This window comes from Saimiri boliviensis, chromosome 2 (genome assembly GCF_048565385.1).
Source record: "Saimiri boliviensis isolate mSaiBol1 chromosome 2, mSaiBol1.pri, whole genome shotgun sequence".
Lineage (NCBI taxonomy): Eukaryota > Metazoa > Chordata > Mammalia > Primates > Cebidae > Saimiri > Saimiri boliviensis.
This window is the reverse complement of record NC_133450.1, coordinates 129016908-129037104: the sequence shown is the minus strand read 5'-3', so window position 1 is coordinate 129037104 and position 20197 is coordinate 129016908. Positions and strand designations below refer to the sequence as shown.

At 44.7% G+C, this 20197-nt stretch overlaps 1 protein-coding gene across 1 annotated transcript in view; it reads right to left on the bottom strand.

The window, feature by feature from the left end:
• DYNC1H1 (dynein cytoplasmic 1 heavy chain 1) overlaps positions 1 to 20197 on the bottom strand; it is an 86943-nt gene that overhangs the window by 44418 nt on the left and 22328 nt on the right. The window contains exons 9-28 of the mRNA XM_039462777.2: positions 20005 to 20184; positions 18824 to 18973; positions 15041 to 15187; positions 12399 to 12539; positions 11554 to 11730; positions 11307 to 11417; positions 11104 to 11223; positions 9312 to 9551; positions 7128 to 7283; positions 6885 to 6998; positions 6545 to 6655; positions 6255 to 6464; positions 5928 to 6074; positions 4904 to 5070; positions 4643 to 4816; positions 2911 to 3076; positions 2645 to 2833; positions 2040 to 2234; positions 1110 to 1392; positions 470 to 570 (exon numbers count right to left, since the gene is read on the bottom strand). Of these exons, the coding sequence (XP_039318711.1) occupies positions 470 to 570; positions 1110 to 1392; positions 2040 to 2234; positions 2645 to 2833; positions 2911 to 3076; positions 4643 to 4816; positions 4904 to 5070; positions 5928 to 6074; positions 6255 to 6464; positions 6545 to 6655; positions 6885 to 6998; positions 7128 to 7283; positions 9312 to 9551; positions 11104 to 11223; positions 11307 to 11417; positions 11554 to 11730; positions 12399 to 12539; positions 15041 to 15187; positions 18824 to 18973; positions 20005 to 20184 (3279 nt within the window). The remainder of the gene's footprint in view (positions 1 to 469; positions 571 to 1109; positions 1393 to 2039; positions 2235 to 2644; positions 2834 to 2910; positions 3077 to 4642; positions 4817 to 4903; positions 5071 to 5927; positions 6075 to 6254; positions 6465 to 6544; positions 6656 to 6884; positions 6999 to 7127; positions 7284 to 9311; positions 9552 to 11103; positions 11224 to 11306; positions 11418 to 11553; positions 11731 to 12398; positions 12540 to 15040; positions 15188 to 18823; positions 18974 to 20004; positions 20185 to 20197) is intronic.

Genomic DNA, 20197 nt, shown 5'->3' with positions numbered 1-20197 from the left:
TCTCAGGTGAGGGACCCAGTGCCTACATACAGCAGTCACTTCATGAACAGTACCCATTATCATAACAGACGTAAAATATAATACCTTCTTTCCTCCTATGCTAATAAAATCTCAATGACAAAGCTATTGTTTTTATTCTATTACTTTACATGATTAAAGAAAAACCTCTTCCATAATATGTGCTTATTCCAAGATTCAGGCACTAAAAATGTCTTGGAAAAACTGACATTTTAGAAAATATATTACACTGAAGATCTAGCTCTGAAAACATGAAACTAAAGTCAACTTCAAAGCATGTATGCTGGACACCTTAAACACTTCAAAATAACACCAACCCTAGCACAGGCCTCAGGAGGCCATATCAACCATGCTGAGCTGTATGGCCAATGGCTTTGAGAGGTATGAGCTTGATATTCTCCAAATGATCCCCGCAGGACATTAGGTTTTAGGCAGATCCCATCAAGCTCACCTGGAAATCAAAGGTTTCATCACAGTTGAAAACTAAAACAAACCGTCCAAGCTGATGGCCAAGAGCTTTGACAGACTCTGTTTTCCCAGTTCCAGCAGGTCCTGTTTAAAGAAAAGCAATAGAGGGCTTGAGTCCATTACCTAACAGAAAACATATCTTAGCTTTAAAAGAACTATAAAAAGCAACTCATTTAAAAAATCAAAGTAGCGTCCAGGTGTGATGGCTCACACCTATAATCCCAGCACTCTGGGAGGCTGAGGTGGGCAGACTGCCTGAGCTCAGGAGTTTGAGACCAGCCTGCCACATGGTGAAACCCCATTTCTATTAAAAATACAAAAATACAGGCATGCGCCTGTAGTTCCAGCTTCTTGGGAGGCTGAGGCAGGACACTGCTTGAACTCGCGAAGCGGAGGTTGTAGTGAGCCAAGATTGCACCAGTGCACTCCAGCCTGAGCAACGGAGCAGGACTCCGTCTCCAAAAAAAAAAAAAAAAAAATCAAAGTAGTAATAAATGCAAACAAATTTAAGATTTTAGAATGTATACACAACATAATCAAGAGGTACATTCAACATTCAAATCATTAATCTTTAAATACTTAATTATATGATTCCATCTGTCCAGATTTGCGGAAGAACTTACCAAATGGGGAACCCCCCAGCCTGGCCTCCAAGGCTTGTGTCATTGTCAAATAGCAGCGGTCAGTGAGGGGGGTCTGGACCAGTTTGTCCTGAACACCGAGGTACTCAAAGCCATAGTTAAATTTGGCATTTGCCATTTGAATTGACAATTGCTGTAACACATCAGTTTGCTTAGGGTCAAAGTAAAATCGCATCTGGCTGAGCCATTCAAAAGATTTGGCATTGTCAATCTTGCTTTTGATCAAGGACCTTGTAACGTCTCTCTGGTGAACCAACTCTGTAATCTGAAGAAAGAGAGTCACTTTAGAAGTTCGTCTGCACTAAAGCAATACAGTGCATTCTCTGGGTTTGTGAACTGGTAAACTTAAATTGAGGTTCTAGGTTCAGTTAAGTACGGCTTTCAGTAAATGTTCCAAAAGGCAAATTCACTTTCAGAGATGAGAGAAATGTTTCTCATGCAATGGTATTACATAGAACCCAGAGCTGCAGCAAAAACAAAGAAACAGAAGCCCTCGCTTTAAGTTTTTTCAAATTCTGCAACTATCCTAAAACACGATGGAAGGTTAGCTTTCTGATGTCTGTCCCAAGAGTCTTGCCATATGCCACCACGGGGCTTGGAGCAGGCATGGCCCACGCTGTGCAGCTTGGCACTGCTGTGGCCCCTCTCTGGGCAGAAGACCGGAAACAGCGAGAGGCCCTGACCAAGGTCGATCCCTTCCTCTCTACTGTGATGTCGTGTAGCCCCTGCATACCCCTGAGATTACCTTTCGATAGGGACAGAGAGCCAAACGTCCACCCTCAGAGTATATCTATACACCATCCACTGTTCTCCTTGATACGAAAACCTTTTCCAAGCATGATTTCCATTTAATTGCATGGTTGAGAGTGTAAGAGTCTAACTGGTAAGGAAGGAGTCAGGTGTGAGACTAACCAAGTGTTCCAGCTTCCGCCTTCGGAGTGGGGGCTGCTCCATGAGGACAGAGTCCGCTAACACATTGAGGGTGACCTCCACGTTGCTCAGCACGGAGTGCAAGGGCGCAGCGTCGCCACCTCCGCCCATGCTGCTCAGTGCAGTCTCCACGTTCTCAGACCAGGCTATCTGGGCCGACAAAACCACAAGCTGGGCCTGAAAGACACAGAAACAAGATCTCAAAGGATGACTTTAAAGACTGCTCAGTTGGCCGGGCGCGGTGGCTCAAGCCTGTAATCCCAGCACTTTGGGAGGCCGAGGCGGGTGGATCACGAGGTCAAGAGATCAAGACCATCCTGGTCAATATGGTGAAACCCCGTCTCTAGTAAAAATACAAAACATTAGCTGGGCATGGTGGCGCGTGCCTGTAATCCCAGCTACTCAGGAGGCTGAGGCAGGAGAATTGCCTGAACCCAGGAGGCGGAGGTTGCGGTGAGCCGAGATCGCACCATTGCACTCCAGCCTGGGTAACGAGCGAAACTCCGTCTCAAAAAAAAAAAAAAAAAAAAAAAAAAAGATTGCTCAGTGTTTTCACTGTGAGCCCACTCACTACTACCACAGATTACCTGGTATTTATCAATCCAAGTGATGTAGGTATTTGGGTCAATTGAAGTTGCTTTCCCAAAAATCTCGACTTCTGTGACAGACTCAGCGAGAAGTTTGGCCAGGGTGACTCTCATCTCCTTTTCTACCAGCGTGAGCCACTCATTGATTTTGGGATGCTCAGTAATTGACACAGGAGTTTTAAACATAACCTGAAATAAATACAATTTTAAGAAATGAGGTGTGCAAAAATATGAGAGAAGTTTTAGAAGTTACAAGATAAATTTACCTCTTCTCCTTCCCGAGATGAAATACCCAAAACAACAGAGTTATCCTCGTTCAGGATGATGCTTGAAACTCCAGCGAACATCTTCTTGAAGTGTTTTTGTAATTTGGCAACATTCTTGCTGTTTCCAATGATTTCAAGCAAATCTTCATCACCCACAAAATAGAACCTAAAATTAAAATAGCACTCAAGTTGCTAAAATATTATATACACGTGTAAGGTGAATCAAGGCAAAATTTCAAACTGCAGGAAAGGAAAGAAGACGTGGCTGGTAGTGGCAATCTCCAGCCCAAATTCAGATCACATCCAAATTTCTTCCAGCCCTTGGCAAAAGATACACACTTACCTAACAAGATCTTGAAGTAAGAGGACTTCAATGAATGCCAAGAATTTCAGGCAGGGTGCCGTGGCTCACACCTGTAATCTTAGCACTTTGGGAGGCTAAGGCAGGCAGATCACCTGAGGCCAGGAGTTCAAGACCAGGCTGACCAACATGTAGGAAACCCCATCTCTACTAAATATACAAAATTAGCTGGGCGTGTTGGTGAATGCCTGTAATCCCAGCAATTCGGGAGGCTGAGGCAGGAGAATTGTTTGAACCCAGGAGGCACAGGTTGCGGTGAGCCAAGTTTGCACCACTGCACTCTAGCCTGGGCAACAAGAGTGAAACTCCATCTCAAAAAAAAAAAAAAAAAAGAAAGAAAGAAAAGAGATTTTCATGTCATTCACTTTAGTGAGTTACTTTATTAACTCTTTTTGTTTTTGAGACGGAGTCTTGCTCTGTCGCCCAGGCTGGAGTGCAGTGGCGTGATCTCGGCTCACTACAACCTCCACGTCCTGGGTTCAAGCAATTTTCCTGCCTTAGCCTCCCGAGTAGCTGGGATTACAGGCAACCGCCATCATGCCCGGCTAATTTTTATAGAGACAGAATTTTACCTTGTTGGTCAGGCTGATCTTGAACTCCTGACCTCAGGCAATTTACTCGCCTTGGCCTCCCAAAGGGCTGGGATTACAGGTGTGAGCCACGACACCCAGCCTATTAACTCATTTAAAAAAACAAACAAACAAACCTGTCCAATTCATCCTAAGCAAATTATTTAGAAAGGAAAATATGCCACTTAGAAAACTGTCAGGCTGCGTGCGGTGGCTCATGTCTGCAATCCCAGCACTTTGGGAAGCCAAGGCAAGCAAATCGCCTGAGGTCAGGAGTTCAAGATCAGCCTGGCCAACATGGTGAAACCCCAGCTCTACTAAAAAGACAAAAATTAGCCGGATGTGTGGTGGCGCATGCCTGTAATCCCTGCTCCTCAGGAGGCTGAGGGAGGAGAATTGTTGGAACCTGGGAGGTGGAGGTTGCTGTGAGCTGAGATCATATCACTACATTCCAGCCTGGACTACAGAGCAAGATTCTATCTCAAAAAAAAAAAAAGAAAAGAAAACTCTCAGAGATAAACACTGAAGAGATGCAATGCAAGCTGCCTTGGAAGGTGGATGATGGTTAAATTGAGGATTTAAGAAATCCAAAGTAAGACAATTTAATAAATCCAAGATAGGTACAATTAGTAATCGCTGCATGAAAGGGAAGGGAATGGTAATCATTATATGTATTATTGGCTAACAAAATCCTTGATGTCAAAACTAACAAACACAGACCCAGAAGGGAAAGAAGGTGTCTGGAAAAATGCACAATGAAAACTCAATTTGACTCCAGGCCAAGTCAAAGTGAGGATCTTACCTGGGGAAAGACGACCGCTCTCTTTCCAGGTATTCTCCCAATGCTTTCTGGATCTTTCCTAGCAGGTCTGCCAATCTTTCCAGAGACCTCTGTACTCCCTGAATGTTCAGAACATCCATAACAAGGGGAGACTTGGACACTTTTTTCATTAGAGCCAAAAACTCAGTGCTGATGCTACAAATGAAATTAAAACATACGTCAGCCTTTGTTGAGTAGTTACCAGCCACTGGCAATATCTGGCTCTCTGGCTAGAGCCCATACCTTTGGAACCGCTGGGTTTCCACTGGCAGCAGGTGCTTGATATCTGCACTGCCTGTGAAGATGCCTTCCAGGTAGACCCACCGCCTCTGCACATCAATCCACACATCAAACAGAGCCATGATCCTGTTCAGCTTGTCTTCCCAGCTGAGTGCATCCTCTTCAAAAACCTGGTGGATAGACAAGGGGGCAGAGGTGAACTGCTAACCTTTTTACTCACAGATATGCAAAACTCACTGAAAAAATGCAGATTAGGATATCAAGAAGTAATATGATTCACATTTTAAGAAACAAGTAGGCCAGGCGCAGTGGCTCACATCTGTAATCCCAGCACTTTGGAAGGCCAAGGCAGGCAGATCATGTGAGGTCAGGAGTTTGAGACCAGCCTGTTCAACATGGTGAAACTCCATCTCTACTAAAAATACGAAAATCAGCTGGGCATGGTGGCACGTGCCTGTAATCCCAGTTACTCAGGAGGCTGAGGCAGGAGAATTGCTTGAACCTGGGAGGCAGAGGTTGCAGTGAGCTGAGATCATGCCATTGTACTCCAGCCTGGGTGACAGAGCAAGACTCTGTGTAAAAAAAAAAAAACAAACAAACCCACAAACAAGAAAAACACAAGAATTGGCTGGTTGTGGTGACTCATGCCTATAATCCCAACACTTTGGGAGGCCAATGCAGAAGGACTGCTTAAACCCAGGAGTTCAAGACCAGAAGACCAACCTGGGCAATATAGTGAGATTTCGTCTCTACAAAACATAAAAAGTTAGCCCAGCAAGGTGGCATGTGCCTGTGGTCCCAGCTACTTGGAGGCTGAGGTGGGAGGATCGCTTAAGCCCAGAAAGTCAAGGCTGCAGCGAGCTGTAATCACACCACTGCACTCCAGCATGGGTGACAGAGTAAGACTCTGTCTCAAAAAGTAAAATAAAATAAAAAACAGGTATCTAGTAACTGTCAGTGAAAACATATTACAGTGAAAGTGTGGAAGACCACTGGTGGGGAGGGGAAGCTTCCCCAGCAACAGCACCTTGTAATACGGAGAAAGCTTCATGGCTGAGACGCTGTTGATGTGCTCTTTGACCTTGTTGAAGAGGTCATCCCAGCCACGGATCAAGCGGCACTTGTTCTGATAGTTAACCAAGTCTAGTTCATAAGTATTCCACACTTCTCTTATCTGAATTCAAACCAGAAGGATGCACGTTATCACTATGTGGGCATTTACCAGTTGCACAAGGGACCAAGCATTATGAGAACAGAAAGGACCACAGATGACAGGCTCCATTTTTACATAGCTCAGATCTATACGACAGCCTGAAACACGATGTGAAAGCAGCTGTTCAGTCCTATTACTTGCCTGCTTCAAAAATTCTTCCAACGCCATCTCCCCTTGTGCCACAAGCAGTACATCCTTGACAATAGCTTCATTTTTCTGCAAGTCAACATCCCAGATTTGGCCAAGGGTTAGCTCAGAAACAACCCAATTAACATGAAGCCTTTTCATGAGCTGTTTCCAATGGCGGTCTTTAAGTGCTTCGGATTTCAGTTCAATCACCAGCATGTTTATCTGTGGAGAAAGTACACAAAGTCATCCGTGCAGGTGCATTTCTAATGTATAGTCATCACCATGCAACACTGGCTGCCCACCTTCATGTAGCCTTTCAGAAGCCTTTGAACAAACTCATAGGATGCATACTGTCGCAATCGGGCAGGGAAGTTTTTCAGCTGGTTCAAGAGGGCATCCAAATTTTGTCGAAGCTGTTGAGAGAAACACAAGACGGCAATTAGCTTGCCAACATTTCTTTAAATGGTGAAATATTTCCTTAAAAAATGGTTTCAAAATAAATTTTACAATATTCTGGATGACATTAAGTGAAATCTGATGAACTCACAGTACAAATACACAAACTTGGTTTGCCAAGTTCCTGAATGAGGTCTATGACTGTTAAAACAGAGGTACACAAACACCAATTTTTGTGAGATGTACCTTTCGAGGCTGTACTGAAACCCATGGCTGCTCCTTCATCTGATCAATTTGCTCCCAAACCTTAGAAAGTTCTGACCAAACGCCTTTTAGGTCCTGTAATTCTTCTAAGGCCACCTGTGATTGAGAATAGCAAAGCAGTTGACTTTGGAAATAGAAATGACCCCAGGATCTGGCAGGGCCCTGGAGATGAACAACATCAGTGGTGGGGAGCAGGATTCTCCACCCCTTCCCTGTGGTTTATACCTGCACACGCTCTTCACTGCCACTGAGAAGCCCAGTATCTGTCAATTCCAGCGCCTCCTTGGCCTTTGCACACTTCTCTCTGTCGTCCTTCAGCCTGCCAAACTTCCCTTCATATATGGTGAGAGCCTGAAGTGCCTCTTCTGGGCGAAGGTTGCCCTGAAAGCAGAGCACAGAGAATCGGAGCACAGTCTCAGGGGAGATGAGCATTTAGGCTTTAAAATGATGCACAGGGCCTACAGGGCTTCTGGACATTTCTGATTCTTTGCACACAACTTCATATGGAAACATTCAACAAGAAGTCCACTTTGGATGTGTGTACAGTAGTGAATTTTTTTTTTTTTTTGAGACGGAGTTTCGCTCTTGTTACCCAGGCTGGAGCGCAGTGGCGCGATCTCGGCTCACTGCAACCTCCACCTCCTGGGCTCAGGCAATTCTCCTGCCTCAGACTCCTGAGTAGCTGGGATTACAGGCACGTGCCACCATGCCCAGCTAATTTTTTGTATTTTTAGTAGAGACAGGGTTTCACCATGTTGACCAGGATGGTCTCGATCTCTTGACCTCGTGATCCACCCGCCTCGGCCTCCCAAAGTGCTGGGATTACAGGCTTGAGACACCGCGCCCGGCCTCAGTAGTGAATTTTATTTTGACATCAATATTGTACATAAATAAAAAAATAGAATGGTGGAGCATCTCTTGATTTAGCCATCCTCTTATCCAGTACCCTGGGAGGTGGGAGAAGAGGCAGCAGACTTGGCCTCATGTGCACAGCCCCAATGATAAAAGAGGACAAACCTCCAGGGCCTGCCAGCCACATCTTCCCCAGAGAACACAGCTGTTACATCAGCTACCCAGCCAAGAGAAGAATGATGGGAAATCACTGGAAACAGACTCTACTTGGCATTAACACTACTATTTGCATATTTCCTTTTCATTTTAATAACTGATGAGAGGTGCATAAAATATTGCTGTTTCCTACTAAGACAAAATATCAAAAAAATATTTTATTTAGGCTGGACTTGGTGGCTCACGCCTGTAATCCTAGCACTTTGGGAGGCTAAGGTGGGGAGACCGCTTGAGTTCAGGAGTTTGAGACCAGCCTGGGACTTCATCTCTGCTAAAAATAAACAATTAGCTGAGATTATAGGGCATGCCTATAGTCCCAGCTATAATGCTTGATCCCAGGAAATAGAGGCTTCAGTGAGCTATGACCACATCACTACACTCCAGCCTAAGTGACACAGTGAGACTTTGCCTCAAAAAATTTTTTTTGTTTAAGTCTAATACAATACTGGCACCAAGGTGAGGTGATAAAAAATATTCAAATTTTGGTGACCAGAATCTTGCTATTGATTAATACTCAACTCTTCTGATGGAGCAAGCACTCATAACCTAGCAGTATCAGTAGCACTGGCAAAAGCAGAGACCATCAAACCAAAAGTAGGCACAGAGCAGAACTGGCAGGGGCCCAGAGGCACAGAAATGGTTACAGGCAGGACGGGCCAATTAACCAGCAGATGTTTGTGGAAGACTAAATCTGTCATTAGGCCTGTTGTGGGAAACTTACATCCCCAAACCAAAAAACCAGATTAACATTCAAAATATGTTCACGTCTTTTCCATTTGTCTTTTCTATGCTTATATTCCCTAAATAAATAAAAATTTGAAAATTAAAAAAACAAACCAACTGCCTGGGACCCACCATAATCCAAGTGGATCAGTATTTATAGAGGGAATAAAGGTCCAGGCATTTGTATTTATATGCTCTCCAGATAATTTCACATACCCTTAGGAAAGAACACAATTAACAAAGGGAGCAAAAAATAAAATAAGTAAGATTTTGAATTCCACTCCCAGTAAAGCAAGTACACTGTTATCTACTATCACTTCTGCTGTCAGCACGAGTTGCCAGCCCCCTTCCACACCTTCCACACCACCCTCAGGCACAGCAGTGGCCACCGAGCCAGCGCTCTCATCTGCCTCCGTCTGCAGCAGCATCACGACCTGACTCGCCTGTCTCTTCTTGCCCAATTTTATCTCTCTCCCTCACTGAGCGTGATTCCATGAGGGTAGGGGCTCCTGTCCTTTTCACTCACTGCTCTATCTCCACTACCTAGTACAATGCCTGGAACAGTGTTGGTGCTCAATAGATTAGGAGTCTCCTGGGTCACCAGCTGGTGGGACTCACTGTGACAGGCTTGGTCTTCTCCCAGTCGGTCAGCAGGTCAGTGGTGCGGCTTTCCACAGCCCGATCCTCCTGGACAATCTTCATTTGCAGGTTTGCCACCTGCTGCTGAATGGCAGAGTCCTTCCGCCGCATGATATCATTGAAGGCTCCCCACTCTCCCTCGATGTTGTCAATATAAAGCCAGGATGGTGGGAACTGGAACCTTTGCTTTTCCAGTAAGCGTTGGCCATTGCGGTAGAGCTTTGAGAGTTAAAAAATAAGCCAAAATTTTCTTCTATAACAATGATAGAAATTATTATCAGAGCCCCATGAAAGAGAAGGCACTTTATAGTTATAAAACATCATGAAGCCAGAGCCCCACAGTGGTTTGCTGGGCCCCAGGCGCGGTGGCTCACAAACTCAGGAGATCAAGACCAGCCTGGCCACACGGTGAAACCCTGTCTCTACTAAAAATACAAAAAAATGGCCGGGCGCGGTGGCTCACGCCTGTATTCCCAGCACTTTGGGAGGCCGAGGCGGGTGGATCACGAGGTCGAGAGATCAAGACCATCCTGGTGAACATGGTGAAACCCCGTCTCTACTAAAAATACAAAAAATTAGCTGGGCATGGTGGCGCGTGCCTGTAATCCCAGCTACTCAGGAGGCTGAGGCAGGAGAATTGCCTGAACCCAGGAGGCGGAGGTTGCGGTGAGCCGAGATCGCGCCATTGCACTCCAGCCTGGGTAACAAGAGCGAAACTCCGTCTCAAAAAAACCAAAAACAAACAAACAAAAAATACAAAAAAAAATTAGCCAGGTGTGGTGGCGTGTGCCTATAATCCCACCTACTCGGGAGGCTGAGGCAGGAGAACCATTTGAACCTGAGAGGCGGAGGTTGCAGTGAGCTGAGAACGTACCACTGCACTCCAGCCTAGCCTGGGAGACAAAGCGAGACTCAAAAAAAAAAAAAAAAAAAAAAAAGGATACTCCAGTTTGATGACTTCAGAACAACTAAGGTAAAAGATTTTAAAAAGACAAAAACAGTGGTTCTCAAACCTTGCTGTGCCTAAGAATCACCTGCAGAACTTTAAGAAGCATAGATGCTGGCCAGGCATGGTGGCTCATGCCTATAATCCCAGCACTTTGGAAGGACAAGGCAAGCAGATCACCTGAGGTCAGTTCGAGATCACCCTTGCCAACATGGAGAAACCCTGTCTGTCTCTACTAAAAATACAAAAATTAGCTGGGTGTTGCGGTGGGCGCCTGCAATCCCAGCTACTAGGGAGGCTGAGGCAGAAGAATCATTTGAACCTGAGAGGCAGAGGTTGCAGTGGGCTGAGACTGCACCACTGCACCCCATCCCAGTTGACAGAGCAAGACTCCATCTCAAAAAAAAAAAAAAAAAACAAGTAGATGCCCAGCATCTGCACTGAGTTTTTATTATTTATTTAGTTTTTTGAGATGGAGTCTTGCTCTGTTGCCCAGGGTGAGGGACTACAGGCATGTGCCACCACACCCAGCTAATTTTTTGTATATTTTTAGTAGAGATGGGGTTTCACTGTGTTGGCCAGGCTGGTCTCAAACTCCTGACCTCTCACCTTGGCCTCCCAAAGTGTTGGGATTACAGGCGTGAGCAACTGCACCCGACCTACACTGAGTTTTCACAATCACAATCAGACTTAACAATCAGGCTGTTATAATAGGTGATCTGTGGGCCATACTAAGAAAAGAGAGCCTTAAGGGTTGAGTGAGGAGATTCTCTCAGAATTCAAAATACTATAGAAGCCAAATTTTTCAATGTTCATAGAGCTTACCTCAACTTGTTTCTCAAACTGCTTGATCTTCCGTTTCAAAGACTGCACATAGGTGATGAAAGTCACTGCATCCGAGGTGCTGGCCGTGTCTACTGAGTGCTGCTCCAACTCTTGGCGAGACTGTTGAGAAAGAGGGGAGAATTCATCACAGAGCCAGGGTTTACCAATAGACTGGTCACAGAGGCAGAATCCTATGTCCTCACCTTTGAGATCTGGGAATGGAATTCTGTCATGTTTGATCCTAGCATCTGCCCAAATTTGCTAAGAACCTCCTTATGCCAAGAGTCATACTTCAAGTTCACCTTAGATTGTACCTGAGGGTGAAACAGCACATGATACATCATCAACATATTCCTGCTGGTGTGTTTATCCTTCAAATAAATTTTAGTCTAACAGAAATGTTGCTTTTACAGCTACCCTGACACCTTTCAATTAGACAGCAGAGTTCACCTTGCCATAATCTATAACTACTGGTCCAAACTCTTTCTTGGTTTCTGCATTGTCAAAGGTTCCTCTGGCCTTCCTTATTTGGACTAGGAGAGCCTGCCATTTGTTGAGATCTTCTCCAAGTCTGTTATAGATGTTTTCAGCTTGCATATCCCATAAACACTGATACTGAAGCCAAACCTGCAAATGAAAAACAGTTAAATAATACTTTGATTTTTCATTTTGTAGAATACTAGCCCTCTTACGTTCACATTCCACTAAGAAGGTTCATGTCTTTCACCACTATTAGAGAAATTCTCACTTCAGATTCTCAGAATTTTCCTATCAAAAAAGAATAAAATTTGCTATTCTCCAATGTCATGGTTAAAACTCCAAAAGATGTAACCTATCATTTACTCTGCTTTAAATCAGCAAATAGTATCTAGTGAACCATACATATAGTCAAGACCTTATTTAGCTCCATGTTCTTTTCTTTGTATCTCGTACTTTTTTTTTGAGACAGAATTTCGATCTTGCTGCCAAGGCTAGAGTGCAATGGTGTGATCTTGGCTTACTGCGATCTCCACCTCCCAGGTCCAACTGATTCTCCTGCCTCAGTCTCCCAAATAGCTGGGATTAGAGGCATGCACCACCACACTCAGCTATTTTTTTGTATTTTTAGTAGAGACAGGGTTTCTCCATGTTAGTCAGGCTGGTATTGAACTCTCGACCTCAGGTGATCTGCCCACTTTGGCCTCCCAAAGTGCTGGGATTACAGGTGTAAGCCACCGCACCAGGCCTATATTTTGTACTCTTAAGCATCTAGAACAGACTACATGCATATTTGAATGAAATGAGGAGTGTCTTACCTTGACATATTGTTCAACTTCAGTTACAATGCCCATGACAGCAGAATACGACTCTTCCAGGGCCACAGGGCCATCAGGCATCCGTGTTAAAGCATTTCGATAGAACTTCTCTTCCTCAGTCAATTCGTAATGTACACCCACCTAGCCAACCAAAGCCAAAATGAATGCAAATAGTATATATGAATATGCTAATCTCAGTGTCACCTTTTACTTAATTAAAATGAACTGCAAGAAAAGCTCATGACCAAAATGGCATTTACAGGATAATATCCACTTACCCTGGCAACAAGTAACCACAAAGCCTACTTATATTTAACTCATCCAACCAATAAAGGAAACATTAGATTAATCACAACAGAGAGGAATGTGGCATCACTAATGGCACAATGCAAAAACAGCTGGAGAGAGCACAAAGCCATTTCCTCATTTTAACTATCTGAGTGCCTGTTATGTACCAGGCACTATTCTAGGTACAATAAGCAGATAAAAACCCCTGCTCACAGGGACTTACACTCTATGGGAGGAGAGACATGATTAGGGAATAAATCAAACACACAGAATGTCAGGTGGTGAGAGGTAACTACAGAGCAAGAGCGAGAAGAGAGGGAGTGTGGGCGCAACATGTGGAAGGCTGCGTTTTAGACAGCAAGGTCAGGAAAGGCCTCACTGCGAAGGGGACAGTTGTGAGACACCAGGAGGGGAGGGGCAAGTTGTGAATATTTGCCACCAAGGACTCGGCGTTGAGAAGGCCCAGGGGCAAGAGTCTACCAGCATGTTTGAGGACCAGCAAGACTCCACTGTGATGGAGCACAGCCAGTGAAGGGAGAAGCAGCAAGAGCGGAAGTCAGAGAAGCAAGAAGTATCACCTTGGCCCAGTAAGCCACTGTGGGGCTCTGGCTTCATGATGAGTGAGATAGGAAGTCATTAAAGGGCTCCAAAAGAGTGTCAGGATTGACTTAGAATCTAAGACTTGCTTTGGCTGCTGTGTTGAAAACAGATTTTAGGAAGGTAAAGGCAGAGAGAACAGATAGGAGGGAACATTAATATTCCAAATGAGAGGTGATGGTACCTTGCACAGGGTGGGGCCAGTGAAACAGCTCAGCATTCATTTTCAAGAGACACACCATTTTGGGCCTGAATAACTGAAGGATGGGAAGTGAAAGACTGAGGGAAGATCAGGGAAGGCAGGGCTGGAGAGATGCTCAGTGTGGCGTGCCTCCCAGACAGCCGAGTGGAGATGCCATGCTGGCAGCTGGGCAGACGAGCCTGGAGTCAAGGAGAAAGGTCAGCTGGAGACATGAGCACAGAGCTGTCAGCTTTTGGTGGCATTCAAAGTCAACAAGACTAGATGAGATCACAAGAGAGTGCTCAGGAGTGGAGAGGGAAGGGAACATTTAAAGGGCATTTAAGGGGAAGGCAAAAGAGGAACCAATAAAGAAGACCAGCCACTGAGGTGGGAGGAAAACCGGGAGGCATGGTGTTCTGAAGAATCCAGCCCACCATGCAGGAGGAAGCCTCCATCAAATCCTGCAGTTAAGAGGTGAGACAAGGACGGAGAAGCCCGCTAGTCAGCAGGGTGGGACCGCTGGTGATCACACAGAGCAGTGCTGGAGGAGGCTGGATGAGTGCCTGAGAAAGGAGCTTCCTCATGAAGACTGCAGGGGACAAGCTACTAAAAGAAGACCCAGGAGAGAGGAAAGAACAGCTGAGCAAGAACGAGGAGATGGGTACTAGGGCACAAGGAGAGGGCTGGCTTTAGTTTGTTAAATTTGGAGATAAGCAAGAGAACAATGTAAATAAAAACACGGCTGGTTAAAAACAGAAGACACATGATGAGAAAGATGCTGAGGACTGTATACAGACTCCTTGAAGGGCAGAAATCAATATTCACAGCTTGGTTCTGATTAGCTGGACAGTGCCCAGCATTAGGTGAAACAGACAATTAACTCCCTCAAAAAAATCCTAACTTAGTCACAGACAATTAACTCCCTCAAAAAAATCCTAAAAGAACTGAGTTTATGTTCAAAGGTAAGAAAAGGGATAATGTCTTGACAAGATCACGAAATTCTGGAAGAGTCTGCCATAGCAGAAGCTGTGCCATCTTTTTGTTTGAAAGCCACTGGTCTTATTTAGAAGTAATACTGGGTTGAGGTTGGGGACTAACTGGTCTTTTGAGCTTTCCTCTTGCTCTAAAAGTATGCTAAGAGTACATTATATCTGAGATCTGCTTTAAGATAATCTGGTGGGGGTGGAGAGGTAGGGAAGAAAATATAAGTATCAATGGCCACATACTGATAAAGCTGTGTGGGGCTCTTGATTCCTTCAACTTTTGTGTATATTTTAAAATTCCCCTAATACAAAGTTGGGGGTGGGAGGGACAGGGAGAAGCAGGAATTGAGATTCCCAAAGAAGCTCATGGACAGGAGTTCTAAGAGATTACTGTGAACAAGCTACAGATGCCAAGTAATGAGTTGGAAAAAATGGTCAGGGCACACAAAGCTTCCCTAGCTTTCCCCTGGATGTCTGGAGTTTGTAAAGACACACCAAGAGCTTGTTTAAAGAGGCACCATGGAGAAGTGGTATCACAGAGCCCCATGAGAGGCCTGGTCAGGGGCGTGTGCTTCAAGTCGCTGAAGACTTACCTGGTACCTCTGACTCTGGATCCTGGGGAGAGACAGTACAACCATCTTCCAGGCAAACATTTCCTGATACAGCTTATATCTGCACTCTTCAATCGGTGGATTCAAGTAGATTACCTGATTGGTTATTCTTAGCTCATGAACGACATTCTGTAAAAGAAAGGTTTCATTTTTTCCTCAGCAATCTATTTCAATAAAAGGTGTTTTCTTTTTTTTTTGAGACAGAGTTATGTTCTTATTGCCCAGGCTGGAGTACAATGGCACAATCTCAGCTCACTGCAACAACTTCTGCCCCCTGGGTTTAAGAGATTCTCCTGTCTAAGCCTTCCAAGTACCCAGGATTATAGACCTGTGTCACCACGCCCAGCTAAGTTTATATTTTCAGTAGAGATGGGGTTTCACCATGTTGGGCAGGCTGGTCTCTAATTTCTGACCCTAGATGACCACCTGTCTCAGCCTCCCAGAGTGCTGGGATTACAGGCATGAGCTATTATGCCCAGTCCTTTGGTTTGTTTTTTGTTTTTTGAGACAGGGTCTCACTCTGCCACCCAGGTTGGAGTGCAGTGGTGACATGGCTTACTTGACCTCCTGGGCTCAAGCAATCCTCCTGACTGTAGCCACCCAGGTAGCTGGGACCACAGGCGTGAACCACCATGCCCAGCCAATTTTTGTATTTTTTTTTTTTTTTTTTTTTGAGAAGAGTCTCACTCTGTCTCCAGGTGCTAGGCTGGAGTGCAGTGGCACAATCTTGGCTCACTGCAACCTTCGCCTCCCGGTTTCAAGCAATTCTCCTGCCTCAGCCTCCCGAGTAGCTGGGACTACAGGCGCATGCCACCACGCCCAGCTAATTTTTGTATTTTTAGTAGAGACGGGGTTTCACCATGTTGGTCAGGATGGTCTCGATCTCTTGACCTCGTGATCCGCCCGCCTCGGCCTCCCAAAGTGCTGGGATTACAGGCTTGAGCCACTGCGCCTGGCCCTGTATTTTTTTTTTTTTTTTTAATAGGGATGGGGTTTCGTCATGTTGCCCAGGCTAGTCTTGAACTTCAGAGCGCTCAAGTGATCCACCCACCTTGACCTCCCAAAGTGCTACAATTATAGGTGTGAGCCACCGTGCCTGACCTCGATAAAATAGTTTTGATACTCAATATCTTCTCTCTAAATTACTAAACTACTTCAGTCTGAACCACAAAGTCTGTTACTAAATTGTCAGATGTGGTCTTGTATGCCATGTTTGTCATCTGTGCCTTCCCCAAAAGAACGTAAGTCAGACAGCAGGTGCTGCTTCACCTCCTCCTGGGTCCCTGGTCCCCAAGCACTGAACAGACAACAGGTACTCAATGAAGCTTCATCTGATTTGACATAGTATATGATGATCTCTCAATATAACGAACTTGAGACCCAAGAAACTAGCACCACTGATGCAGTGATACAAATCAGGTATCAACTGTCAGGCAACAATTTAGGTTGACCAAGGTCAGGTAAGTCTGTGCCACCTGCCAGTGCTTTAAGCTAAACAAGAATTCCAACTCAGTCCCCACTTGATAGTCATGTGTTGCTTCACAACAGGGATACGTTCTGAGAAATGCACAGTTAGGCGATTCTGTCATCGTGCAAACTTCACAGCATGCATCTACACAAGTCTAGATGGCAGAGCCCACTACACACCTAGGCTATGTGGCATGGCCGATTGTTCCCAGGCTACAAACCTGTACACCTTGTTACTGTACTGAATACTGCAGGCAACTGTAATACAATGGTAAGTATTTGTATATCTAAACATATAAAAGGTACAGTAAAAGTATAGTAATCAAGCCGGGCGTGGTAGCTCACGCCTGTAATCCCAGCACTTTGGGAGGCTGAAGCAGGCGGATCACAAGGTCAGGATTTCAAGACCAGCCTGACCAACGTGGAGAAACCCTGTCTCTACTAAAAATACAAAAAATTAGCTGGGCGTGGTGGCACATGCCTGTAATGCTCACTACTCGGGAGGCTGAGGCAGGAGAATCGCTTGAACCTGGGAGGTGGAGGTTGCGGTGAGCTGAGACTGCACCATTGCACTGCAGCCTGGGCAACAAGAGTGAAACTCCGTCTTAAAAAAAAAAAATACAGTAATCATCAGGACCACCACTGTATATGTGGTCTGTCGTTGACCAAAACGTCAGTATGCAGTGCATGACTGTAACTGTATCAATTTGGAAACACTCATTTGTTTCTCTGGGACTTGTTTTTTTTTTTAATTTAATTTAATTTTTTTTTTTTTTTGAGAGGGAGTCTCGCTCTGTCACCCAGGCTGGAGTGCAGTGACGCGATCTCAGCTCACTGCAACCTCCTCCTCCCGGGTTCAAGCAATTCTCTGCCTTAGCCTCCGAGTAGCTGGGATTACAGGCACCCACCACCACACCCAGCTAATGTTTGTACTTTTTTTTTTTAGTAGAGACAGTGTTTCACCAACTTGGCCAGGCTAGTCTTGAACTCCTGACATTGTGATCCACCTGCCTCGGCCTCCCAAAGTGCTGGGATCACAAACATGAGTCACCTCGCCTGGCCCAGGACTTGGTATTTTTAAAAGTATGCTTTGGGGATGAAAATCCAATAACAGCAATATTCAAAAGTAAAAATAAAACATTCAAAAGTGAAAACATTTCAAAAGAGAAAAAAATAAAAGGTAAAGTCTACATAGGGGAAAAAAAACCAACTATTTCTCCCAGATCAAAGTTTTTACTGTTTTGTGAGGCCTTTTTATGGGTAAACATAACAAATACTACAAACACTTACTATAAGGTAGATACCTTTGTAATCACCACCAATAGCAGCAGATAGGGCCTACTTACACAGTTCTAGTTGACAGAATTATTATTATTATTATTATTATTATTATTATTTTTTTTTTTTGAGACAGAGTCTTGCTGTATTGCCAGGCTGGAGTGCAGTGGCATAATCGTGGCTCAATGAAACCTCTGCTTCCCTGGTTCAAGCAATTCTCCCAAGTATCTGGGACTATAGGTGCCCGCCATCACGCCCGGTTAATTTTTGTATTTTTAGTAGAGACAGGGTTTTACCATGTTGGCCAGGCTGGTTTCAAATTCTTGACCTTGTGATCTGCCCACCTCAGCCTCCAAAAATGCTGGGACTATAGGTGTGAGCCACCGCACCTGGCCCACACAATTACTGAACTGTCTAGAAAGCTTACTAAGCGCCACACAAATGGGAAACAGATGGTTTGGGCGACAAAGATACCACTTTGTGCAGTGACCACTGTGTTGCCACCTTCCTCCAGGGGATGTGGACTTAAGACTTTTGTTAAAACAGTGAAATACGTTTTAGTGTCACGGTCTGAACATTTACTTCTGGCAGATTATATGCAGTTCTTGAAATAATTTATTGCATGAATGTTTGGTAACAAGTTTTTTCCCACAGTGTAGTTTTTTTTCCTAAAATTTCATTTTTCATTTTTTAAGACTTAAAATAATTATTTTAGACTCATAGGAGAGTCGCAAAGGAAGTCAAAGAGTTTCCACATAGCCTCTACCAGCTTTCTTTAATGTTAACATCTTGCATGAGGGTGAGAGACTTTGGGGAAAGAGCGCAGAGGTGAACTGCCCTTCCTGTCACATCATGCCAGAGGGCACATGGCACCTGCACTCACCACCAGCGACGCTGACCTGCGTCACGTGGGTAAGGTGGCCTCTGACAGGTGTCCACACTGACCTTTTCATAGGTACTTTTAACAGGAGTACGTGTTATTTTACTTATTAGCACACAGAATGCCACAGAAGCACTCACTTTGATCTTCGGCTCTCCACCAGGCTTGTGACTAACTTGTGGAGCGTCCGTGTCCATGTCAACTTCTGCTTTATCTTCAGCTTGTCCAAGAAGAACCTGGGTCCACGCTCTTAGGCCAGCTTGTAGACGGACGCCCAATATTCTTTCAATCTACAGACAATGTTATATCAGAGAACAGTGTTTCTTCTAAAAGTCAGCTCACAAAGCAAGTTAATTAGAAAGTGGTAGGTGTTTCAAATCAAAGACACAGTTCCTAACTACATGCCTTCATATCTCTCTTCTCAGAATCTCACTTTGTCACTTTCTCCCAGCCACAGATGACTTGTTAGGCTGTGTTCTCCATCTTTGGATACTGAATCACCAATCCTTCACAATGTGTAACCTCTGCTATAAAATATCCTCCTCCCCAACATGTCCACTGAGGTGCTCTCCGAAGTTCCCCGATGAGAAAAGGCATGGATCGGTAAGCTTGCTTTACACACACTACCATACCTTCTACCCCTGTCCCCACTCGCCTATGGGGGTATTGATTGGGGCAGGGTCATCAGAAGAGGATGCCTGGAGGGCTAGAAAAGGTAACCTGACTCATAAGAAAAGCAAGGAAGAGCAAATAGGAAGTTATCAAATATCCAGCAAATAAAGGGAACCCTTTCTCCTGCCTCTTATCGTCCTGCTTCCAACTTAGACTTGACGTGAGTATTGACATGCAGCATTCGGTTCCATTTCCTTTTTTTTTTTTTTTTTTTTGTGACAGGGTCTCACTCTGTTGCACAGGCTGGAGTGCAGTGGTGCCATCTCGGCTCATCGCAACCTCTGCCTCCTGGGCTGAAGTGATCCTCCTGCCTCAGCCTCCTGAGTAGCTGGGACTATGGACACCACACCTAGCTAGTTTTTGTATTTTTGGTAGAGACAGGGTCTTGCTATGTTGCTCTGGCTGGTCTTGAACTCCTGGCTCAAGTGATCTACCTGCCTCGGCCTCTCAAACTGCTAGGATTACAGGCATGAGCCACTGTGCCTGGCCACAATTCAGTTCTATCATTAATTAAATAAGATTTTGGAGGGGAACTGAACTATCACAGTTAATTCCCAAGAAAAAATGCGTTTTAATGACAAACTAATAAGCTTACTGGAGGGTGAGCCGAAGAAAAATGAGGAACACACTAGCAAATTCTATCCCTTACCTCCATGTCAAGCTTGTTGACCCAGATGGGTAAATTGGAATAGGAGTGCAGATTTAAGTCATCCACTGCTTTCTGGACTCTGTTCAAGATCTCGGAGAAGGTCTTATGGTCATACATACAAGTTTCCAAGGAACGGACTTCTAGGTCTATTTTTTCTTCAATGATCAGCAGATCATCCACCTGGAAGGAAGAA